This window comes from Manduca sexta, chromosome 24 (assembly GCF_014839805.1).
Source record: "Manduca sexta isolate Smith_Timp_Sample1 chromosome 24, JHU_Msex_v1.0, whole genome shotgun sequence".
Lineage (NCBI taxonomy): Eukaryota > Metazoa > Arthropoda > Insecta > Lepidoptera > Sphingidae > Manduca > Manduca sexta.
Genome location: NC_051138.1, coordinates 13,710,095 through 13,721,192, shown reverse-complemented (window position 1 = coordinate 13,721,192; position 11,098 = coordinate 13,710,095). Strand labels below are relative to the sequence as shown.

Sequence of the window (11,098 nt, the reverse complement as noted above, 5' to 3'; positions counted from 1 at the left end):
GACCCTGCTAACCCACGAAAAGTTATTATATCCAGAGATGCAACCTTTTTTGAAAATTGCTTTACAGCGCTAAAGCAGAAGCAATCTGAGTCTGTCGCACAGTCAGAATCTATATTGTTATTTGATGAGCAAAAGAGATTGAGTCTGAGTTTGATCATGACTGTCAATTCTATGACTGTGATGAGAGTATCAGCCCGGCGGCTGAAGCAACTTTACCAGTAAATCTAGAAAGTGCAAAAGAGTCAGTGACTCTGGAAGAGCGAGAGTCTCTCAGTGACTTAAGGATGCCTAGTGTGGAAGAAGAGACAGCGAATTTGGAACAGGAATCGCACCCTGAGCGCAGATACCCTTCCAGAGACAGAAAACCAACAAATTTTTATAAAGCTTACAATACGTCAATGGTAGATTCTAATGAACCTACGACATATTACGAAGCTACTCATGCCGATGATGCTGATAAGTGGCACCATAATATGGCTGGTGAGTATAGTTCTTTAATGAAACTCCATACATGGAATTTAGTAGATAAGCCTAAAAAAGGTTATGCCATGTAAATGGATTTACAAAATTAAACTACCAAACTCTATGGTAAAGAACTTATGATATTGGGAATTTTGTTGATGACATAATAGTCTTCTTTAAATCTAATTTGACATTTGACACTGTCAAGAATTTGAATTTTTGAGAAGATTTGTCGAGATATTTTTCATTAAAAGATCTCTGAATTATATTCTTTCTATATTAGAAAAGTTTAATATGAAGGAGTGTAAGACCGTGGATACTGCATTAGTTTAAAAATAATATGGCAAGAAGAACGGATGGTCAAGTCAGAAGAATAGAGAACCTTTAAAGGGTTTTTGTGACGCAGACTGGGCAAACTGTCCAATCGACAGAAGGTCATACACCGGTTATGTTTACAAGTTAAGTGGAGGTCCAGTATCATGGGAATCCAAGAAGCAACCTACTGTTGCATTAAGTTCGGCCGAGTCAGAATATATGGCATTAGCGTCTGCCACGAAGGAAGCGTGTTACTTACGTCGGTTTATATACGAGATAACAGGTATACTTTGTTCAGTTAACTTAGCTTCTGACAGCCAAAGTGCCATTAATCTTGTTCGAAATCCTGTACACCACAGCATGACGAAGCATATAGATACTAGGTTTCACTTTATTAGGGAAAAGGTATCTAATAATATTGTTAAGTTAGAATATATAAAAAGTAACGATATGCCTGCTGATGTACTAACGAAGGCCCTCGGACCTCTAGCACACAAACGATGTGTAGTTAACTTAGGTTTAGAAACTTAATTATTTTATTTGTTTTGTTTCTGTCACAACTGCGATTAAGGGCGGCTGTTGGAGATTGTAACCTTCGTCGTGACTTATTATTTTTTATATGTTCTATTTTTAGAACTAATTGTATTTTGTTTGCCATAGTTACTTCTCTTTAGTCCGAAATAAACACTCATGTCAATAACATCTTTTTACTAACTTTATTTAATTACTAAGAACATATACCATATTTACAACAAATATATTAAATTTCTATGGCGGAAAGCATATGTTATTCCACTTCCCAAAATACCTAATCCTTCCCTCGTTAATCACTTCCATCCTATATCCATTCTCCCTTTCCTCTCCAAGGTGCTAGAGGCTTGTGCTCACAAGCAACTATCTAGTTTGTGCAGTTAAACAACTTGCTGTGCCCACTTCAATTTGGCTTTAGGTCTGGCTACAGCACCGTTACCGCGCTCCTCAAAGTGACTGGCGATATTAGGGCGGGCATGGAGAACGGCAAAGTCACTGTACTGGCTTTGGTTGATTTTTCTAATGCTTTTAATACCGTCAGTCACGACATCCTTCTAGCAATTCTCTCCCATCTTCTGTTCTCTCCTGGTGCACTGGTTTAGTTCTCATCCTATCTTCAGGGGCGCCAACAGTCAGTGCATTTAAATGACTCCTCGTCGAATTGGCGCAACATCGACGCTGGAGTTCCTCAAGGTGGTATACTCTCTCCATTGCTATTTTCTATCTTCATTAATCTCTTAACTCAAAACCTTCATTGTGCGTATCATCTGTATGCTGATGACTTGAAGTTATATTCGCAGGCAGGCGTTGATTGTGTATCTGCTGCTATACTGAGTGTGAAGGAGGACCTGGCATTTATCAAAAGTTGCTCAGATAGTTTCGGTCTTTCTGTGAATCCCACGAAATATCAGGCTGTAATAATAGGCAGCCCTAGAATGATTGGGAGATTAGACTTCTCGTATATTCCTCCTATTAAATTTGATGGTAACATCATTCCTTAGGGCTCCAGTGTGAAGGACCTCGGACTATACATTGATGCCACCCTGAGCTGGCGATAGGTCTCCTATACCTCCTACTTATCTATGTTCCAACTTTAGTTACCTTTGCGATGGGCATGATAGGAATTTGCGTTCGTCTACCAATCTTCTCCTGAATTGTCCTTCGCACAGTTCTGATTTTGTTCACTCTTCCTTCGTTATCCAATCTATCCTTCTTTGGAACGCACTCCCGCTGGAAATCAGGTCGCCCTCAACACGGCTGGCTTTTAAAATAAGAGTTCGTCGATTGTTGGTGGCAGAAGTAGCAGATTCCTCCCTTTGACTTATTAGTGTTTTTATATATTTTTATATGTGTTTTTTTTATATATCTATATATGCGAGTATGTCGTTATTACATTTGTTTATTATTACTCTTTTTATGTTTTTTACTTTATTTTATTATGCACCTGCCTCCGTTCTCTCTACACCACCCCAAGGTTGACTGGAAGAGAATGCCCATGACATTAAGTACACCTGTATATCATGAGTACAAAGTATAAAATATATTTACGCCAGTACTATAGACTTGAATATTATAAGTGTATATTGCTAGCATCTCCGCCCACGTAAAAATCGTTTTGCGTAACGAAAGTCCCACTTAGTATTCCAACACGGTAGCCTGAATACTAATTAAGTATATTATGACCTGTATGTCAAAATTCATCCAAATCAAATCGGTGGTTTCACAATAAATATTCACACAAATTTACAAGGGTTCCGATTTATTTATAGCAATATTCTAGCCCCGAATGCTACTGTCAACTGTAAAGAATGTCCGCAGGGTCAAAACACACGGGCAAACACTTCTAAGTTTTCTAAATAATTATATATAATACACACATGTGTGTATTCTTTGTGAATTATTGCTTGCTTTAACGGCGAAGGAAAATATTGTGAGGAAACGTACATACCTGAGAAGTCCTTTATAGGAATTTTGAGAGTGTGTGAAGTCTACCAATACGCACTAGGCCTGCGCGGTGGACTAAGGCCTAATCCCTCTTAGTAGTAGAGGAAGCCCGTGCCCAGCAGTGGAACAGTATATAATACAGGACTGATGATGATGATGAATTTTCTCGTCCCGAATACCGCAGTGTCTCAAGACGAACGTCTATGACTAGTGTGGGTTGCTAGTGATATCATATGGAACTGAGACATGGTCGCTCACTATGGTCCTTATCAGAAGGCTGAAGGTCACCTAGAGGGCAATAGAGAGGTCTATTTTTCCATGCGGGATCGAATTAGAAATGAGAAGATTGGTAAGAGAACTAAAGTAACCGACATAGCGTTTTGAGAGGTAATCATCTCTCGTCACTCAACATTCTATTGGACCCCACTCCATTCACCATACGGTGCAGTGGGGAATTTTGCCGCGCCTTTATATATTTGAAAGAAACAAGTAAGTATATACATTTTAAAGAAATGGGTGCCAGTATCAGTCCGGAGTCTGGAATTTGGTCCCCATATGACGACAGGCCGATGGACGTTGGGGCGGAAAAGTTCTGGAGTGGCGACCACGAACCGGAAGACGCAGCGTAGGCACGCGCCCCACGAGATATACGGACGACCTGGTCGACGGAGTCCGATGGATGAGGGCGGCCCAGAACTGGTCCCTATGGCGCTCAATGGGAAAGGCCTATGTTCAGCAGCAGATTTCCGGTTGAAATTAATGACCTTGAACAGGCTATAAATTTCATAATTAAGGAATAAGTTGTCATATTTACGTCCAAAATCCCTTGTTTTAATGTTTATGTCCTAATATCAGAGTATGACATTAAAAATTCTAACAAAATTTATGTGTTTTTATGTATACAACAGCGAGGATTTTATAAGCACGTACGTGTACGAAATGTCCACATATCGCTGTAAATCTCTTTGTGTTGTGTTTGACGTTAGAAAATATTACATTTACTACGTCTCGGCTGAAAATTAAGTAAATTTATAGACGACTAGACATTGCTCGCTTCGCCGTGTGTTTATCAATAAAAATATACGTTATTTAGAGGCAGTGAAGGTTTATTGTGGGTTTTAAGCAATTTCAGAGAATAATCATCACGAATAAACTCATCGTGGGAAGGACAGAGGTCCTAATAAAAGTACTAGGGCGCTGGATGTAGGCCGCTTTCGATGGATCGATCTGGCAATCTTTGGGGGGAGGGGCTGTGTTCAACAGGGGACACCCTGCTGATGATGATGATGATGACGGCGTCTGTACTGCATTCCGTTTACAAAAACAGTAAACTATCGCATAGAAAACTTATTATTATAACAAACTACAATATAACGCGTGAAAGTAGAAGTGGATGTCATTATTTGTAGCAGAATCAGATAGTACACCTTACAAAACATTCGTTGGACGACAAACATCAATCAATGCTAATGCGATACTCGGGCCGATTGTGCAAATTTACTCATTTTAGCGTGCCACTAGAGAACTGTTTATGAACATGTACGCCTCCGTATAAAAAAATCTTTGGGAATCCCACTATATTTCAAGCGTGGACCAAGTTTTTTAAGATTCAAATGGCGGCCGTTTCCCCTCGCTAAAATTTCAAAATCCTGTTTTAACAAGCTGTTATACTTATGTAAAATGGAACATAATTAGTTAAATAACAAACAGTAACAAAACTCCATTGCGCACGGTGAGGTAAATTCGTATTTTGTCCCCATGTTTATATTTACCTAATGTTACCGCTAGTGGGATTAGGCATTTCCCGAAATGTCTGAGCCGATTGTTTTGTAGAAATCCATTTATTTTTTTCAGTATTTTTATATTTTTGGCAACATGGAAAAGTGCGTTACTCCGAGCCCACCATGGCATAGGATAGCTAAGGTGGAAAAGTCAACGTTACAAAATATGGCTACGTTTTACAATTATACATTTTTATTTTGTATAATTATAAAATGTAGATAGATATAGTAAACCTTATATTTTTCGCCTTATTAATACAATGGCACAAATATCAATATCACTAATGAGATCCTAGATTCAATTTCAGCATTGAACAATGACAATGTGTGCGATATTTCGATAAAATACATTCGTATTGACATTGTAGTTTTTGCGCGGTATGGTGAGACGCTCGCCACATATCGCACGTTTTGGCAACAAACGGTAAATTTCACCGAGCTATGGAGTTATAAAGTCTAAGGGAATAAATAGTTCCTAAAAACTCGACATATTGTATGTATAATTATAAATATTTGTCGTTGAAATGCTAATTGACGTAAGCGGCATTTTTTGCGACACTAAGTTTCTTACATATTTAAAACCAGAACTTTTTTCTATGTTTTTCCAAGCTAGACAAAATTTTTCGAAAAAGCCATGTCGGTAATAATTTATGGGAATAATGTTATGGCAGTATTAAAATAATTTATAAAGAATATCGAATGATATATAAATAGTAGATAGCACCGATAGATGTAGTCTAATATATCTCCATTGTCTGAGCACGATATGCAGCTTCGTACATCATACTCCTATTAAACTTTCTTCTAACTTTTTTATTGGTGTATAAATAATAATGATTTGTTCTATATATAAAATACTCAATTCATATTTTCAACTCGGCTAGTAGACATAAGAATGTATTTTCATATAAAATTAATCATGAAAGGTCAAAAGAAAAATAAACATAACAAACCTCGATAATATTCAAAAGTTAGTTTTATTTCAAATATCAACTTCTTGATAATAACTCCCCGGACGTTTTGCATCCTCCCTTATTTCGCAACCTCACAGCCGCATGGTTAACAAAGTATTACGAGCGAATCAAACAGACCGCTACCGTGCTTACTGTAAGAGAACAAACACATGTAACTCTTTGAACCGGGCTCGCATTCGAAACCAAAATGTTTTTGAATGCAACTAACTAATTTATAAGTAAGTTTGAGCGAAATCTGAGAAGTGGTATCAGTCGTTTACTGACCGACATGACTGAATCAAGGATACTTTATAATCTGTACTCCTGAAATCAGTAATTTATTTTTTGTCTCGACCCGGGATTCGAACTTCTGGGTTAGGTTGAGATCTCGACATCAGCGCGGTAGTCGTATCATATCGCGTACGCATTAGAAATAAGCTACTGAGGCAGTCTCTGAATAACTGATTCGTAAAGATCTGGTAAAAATTAAACAGTAGTGTTAAGTATGCAATACGGGACACAAGTGAAACAAACACTGGCTCGTAACGCACTAATCTATTAGCCCATCGACAAGAGCGTGTACGCAGCACGCTATATTTATGACTACATATATAACTAGTAGCTATGTGTTGCTATGCAACAAGCAAACCTCTACCATGACAGAAACCAGTGGCGAAGATATAACTCGATTCCTGCCGGCTGCCGAATTGCAGACCGTATTTTTGCATATTGGTACCTGGGCCCTTATTCTGTATGGTAGTGCGAACGCGTAACGCGGCCGTGTCATGTTATCTTCGAGAAATGTGCGTGGAATGGTATTCTGTAAGCCAAATTTCTATAGTCCTAAACATGATGCGTTGTGTTACGTGCTTGTTACGCACTGTTATAATAACGTGCGAGATAGAGAATAAGGCCCCTGTATGTTGTGTCCAGTTTCCATTCAGAGAATTTCGCCTTTTGTCACTGCCAGACACTATTTATATTTATCAGCTTCAATATAAGGCTTACTAGTAAATTGCCGAGGGCAGTATGCTGGCGCTCCAATAGTCTTCAACGGGCGGTATCGAATTTCTTTATTGAAATACGCTAGGCGTTTCGGCTAATTGTCGCCTTTGGAGCAAATAACAATTGCTAAGTTAATCCGGCACAAATAGCCTGGACTTTGTGCCCGATATGGCCCTATCACATCATGGGACGGACACGGTGCGGCGTGCGAGTGCGTGTGCGTGTGCGTGTGCGTGTGCGTGTGCGTGTGCGTGTGCGTGTGCGTGTGCGTGTGCGTGAGCGTGTATACTCTTGACACATAAAACTGGTGCTTCAAGACACCTTAATTTGAATAGTTTATTAACGATAGCAAGTCTTAATTAACTGGCCGCTGTATTACAACTACTGAGTTTTAATTATCAACAACCGAAGCACATTAACTTGCTTCAAATGAGTGTTTTCTACATAAACTGTGTAATAAGTTAACCATCGCTTAATTTGCTTCGACATGTTTCATTTATTTAAAAACTAAAAAATAAAACTTATTTAAATATATACTAAGTACAAAAATCAATTACCTAGCAATAAAAATAGTTGAACGTAGTACATATTATATACATCAATGAGCTGAACTAATTCAATATTTCAAATTAACTGTGCAGGATGATTAAAACATTCAGCAAAAATTAAAAATGCAGGGTGACCGATATACGCAGGCGAAGAAAACAAGAGAGAGGGAAATGTCTTCCGTCTCGATCACACACACAAGAAGAGAGAGGACAACATCTTCCGTCTCGACCACACACACACGGAGCGAGAGAGAAACATCTTCCGTCTCGCTCACACACGCCGCCTACGCGAAGGCGCCGCCCGCGCGCTCTGATTGGCCGAGCCGCGCCCACGCATGCAGCGCTCCGACTCCGAGGTGCGGGACTCAAGAGCTCGATATAAATGAGCGAATTCACCCCGACCAGCGCACACACGTCACAATTCCGCTCTGAGCACCCGACTCGAGCGGTCCCTTTGGCTTTTTCCGAGTACCTGCTCGGTAAAGCCATTGTCCCGTTTCCGAGTACCTGCTCGGAACGACCGCAGCGACCTCGCTGCACGCCACGGACAAAGGAAACAATAGGGCATTGTCCCTGTTGTTACCTGTGTCCTTTGTTTGGGTCCGGCCGCGTCCTTCTCAGGACAGGGTCAAACCCGTTTCTGTATCGTTTCTCGACAATTTTGCCCCTTCAGGGTTAGCTCGGTGGTAAACCTAACGGTGATAACAAGCCGAGCTAGCGGTGACCCGGCCCGCGCTGCGCCCCCTCAGGGCTAAAGCGAAGCCGGACGGGTGCGGACAAGGAAGCTGTGGAGACACACCACAGTTTCCCCCGCATATCTCCTTCCCAACCCTACCCTATCCCTTTCACTCCATCCCGTGTGACGGTTGAGCGTGCGGACCCCTAAAAAGGTCCAATACCGTTTACGTCGCACGGATTGTTAGGAACCCTTTCGCACAATAAGATTGGCAAAGGGATACAAGCTTAGGGCACACCTAATTTTAAGTACATCCCCCCTCGCCTACACCCGGCGGGGAGGGTCACTCACGCACACAACCCCGGGCACACCCACCCGGGGACGTTTGTACGTACTTTTTAGAGTCACGCGTTCGTTCACAGTGCGATAGCCGCCTGGTTTCTTGTGGGTTCTTTCCCAGGCGGAACGCACCCGGGTCCCGAACCCACTCGCGACTCATTTATTTTTCCGATTTTTCAAGTGCCCCTAGGCCCGGATTCGCCCGCAATGGCTGAATCTAGGCCTATGGACACTGACGAGCCCGCGGTGGAGGTCGGCAAGACAAAAAACGCCTTGCTGACAACCATCGCAGAATACATTAAGAGCGACCCAATGTTCTGCTCTCTGGTCCACTCACTAGTGGTCGCCAATGCCCCCCGTGCGGTGCCTGACTCGCCGGAGTCACCCGCTTCACCCGCGTCACCCGCGACCTCTACCGACTCATCTGAGTCATCCTCTTCCTCGGACTCGTCGGAGTCGGCCGAGTCCTCGGACGGACCTAGTCCGCCCGGGAGCCCGGCCGGTGCCGTCGATCCCGACCTCGCCATGGATTCCGATCCAGGCGCACCCCAGCTTTCCGCTGTCCCCGTCGCTTGCGCGTCCAAGCGACCTGTTTCCCCTGACCCCAGCGAATCGCGGTCTGGGGCCGCGTCGTCGGACCTCGACGACGACGGCTTCACGACCGTGAGGAACGGGCGCAGGAAGAAGCAGCGTGGCTCGGACGCTCCTGCGTCCCAAGCGCCTTCTGCGCCGTCCGCGCCTTCTGCGCAAAAACAAAAACCCGCGGCTTCCCAGCCCGCGCCCGCTAGCTCGACGGATTCGTCGCCACCGACCCAACCTAAGGGGCCTAAAACGCCACCGAAGGGTACTCTTCAGCTTCCTGAAGGGGCCTCGCTTCTGTCCTTTTGATGCCCTCACCCGTGGGGGCATTAAAATCCCGCCCAACGCCTGGAACAGTGGCCAAAAACTGCTGTCCCTCCAGCCCGGGTCAATTAGCGATCACCGCGAGTTGACCAAATTTCTAGATAGCAAACGCTATCATTATTACACCTTTGCGCTCCCGGACGAGCGCCGCTATAGGTACGTCATCCGTGGCATACCCCTCCAAATGTCGGCCGCCGAGGTCCAACAAGGCCTCCAGGCCAAGGGCATCGCAGCCCTAGAGGTGCACCGGATGCACCGTAAATCGCGCTTGTCACGACGTGGCATACAATACGAGATGGTCCTCGCCATCTTGGCTACCCCCGCGGACGTAAAAGCTCTTTACGAGCTTCGCGACATCTCGGGCCTTGGCGGCTTCACCGTCGAGACCCCACATAAGACTAGCGAGGTTGCGCAGTGTCACAACTGCCAGAAGTATGGCCACAACTCGCGTGGCTGTCGCCTCCCCGCCAGGTGCGTCAAGTGCCTCGGCGAGCACGGCACGTCAGAGTGCCCGCGTCCGAAAGATAGGTCCCAGTGCACGGAGCCGCCTTCGTGCACCAACTGCCGGCAATCTGGCCATCCGGCCATTACCGGGGTGCCCACGGGCACCCAAATACAAAGTCCAATTATAGGACCAATCAGGCCCCTAAGGCCAAGGCCCCTCAGGCCGAAAAATTCGTTTTGGCCCCAGCCCCGACACGTAACCCGTGGTTTCCCGCCACGGTACGTGCCGACTCGCGTCCCCAGGCCCAGGGCGGTGGTTCTCCCGGAGGATCTCCCGCCACCCCGGCCACAACACCTGCAGCGGCGGCCACTGTTCCCGCTCTCCCGTCCCAACGCCCTCGACCTCCAAGGCTACCTCTTCCAAGGTAGTCAAGTCGAAGGCTCCCGCACCATCCAAACCCCAGGTGGCGGCGACTCCGGCGTCTAGCGGCGCGGCTTTCTTCATTCTCTCTGGTTTCCCCAGAGATTATCGAACTCCACGCGCTGATCCACGACTGCTCGTCCAAAATGAAGGCACTGGGCCGCTCTGACTCAGTCCTTTTCGCCCAAATTTATAACGCGCAACAGCGCATATTCCAGCTCACCATGGAATCCATTTTCTCTCCGTAATGGCTTCTCCAAACGGAAATAACCCATCGCGACTCAAGCCTCGCTCCCTCAGAGTGGGCTTTTTCAACCTTAATGGTATACGCGGCCAACGAGCCGAACTCTCAGACTTTGCTCGCGATCATAAATTGGACGTCTTCCTCCTCCAGGAAACGTTCCTCAAACCCTCCCAACGCAGTCCCAAACTCCCCAATTTCAATCTCGTGCGAAACGATCGCACCGATGGCCCTAAAGGTGGCACTCTCATTTACTACAAAAGGTCCCTGCATTGCATACCTCTCGACCCCCGAAAGCCTGAGCAGCATTGAGGCTTCAGTGTGCAGGCTTTCTATGACAGGACACCCGCCGATCACTCTGATCTCGGCCTATCTCTCTCCCAGTAAGGAGCTTCACTCCAACGAACTTGTAACCCTACTTAGTATGGGGGAGTCCGTCCTTCTGGCGGGCGACCTTAACGCCAAGAACACTCTCTGAACTGCAACTCTACCAATGGTAGGGGTGCGGTACTCGAGAGCTGTCTTGACGAGATTG

The 11,098-nt window shown here is 44.7% G+C and overlaps 1 protein-coding gene across 1 annotated transcript; it reads left to right on the top strand.

Moving 5' to 3' along the window:
- Nucleotides 1-8,761: 8,761 nt before the first annotated feature.
- Nucleotides 8,762-9,442, top strand: LOC119190451 (predicted GPI-anchored protein 58). Its single transcript, XM_037442415.1, has one exon. The coding sequence runs from the start codon at nucleotides 8,762-8,764 to the stop codon at nucleotides 9,440-9,442; it is 681 nt and encodes a 226-aa protein (XP_037298312.1).
- The last annotated feature ends 1,656 nt before the right edge of the window (nucleotides 9,443-11,098 follow it).

Excerpts from the sequence above, each read along its gene's own strand:
- LOC119190451 (XM_037442415.1), top strand. The coding sequence starts at position 8,762 with ATGGCTGAATCTAGGCCTATGGACACTGACGAGCCCGCGGTGGAGGTC.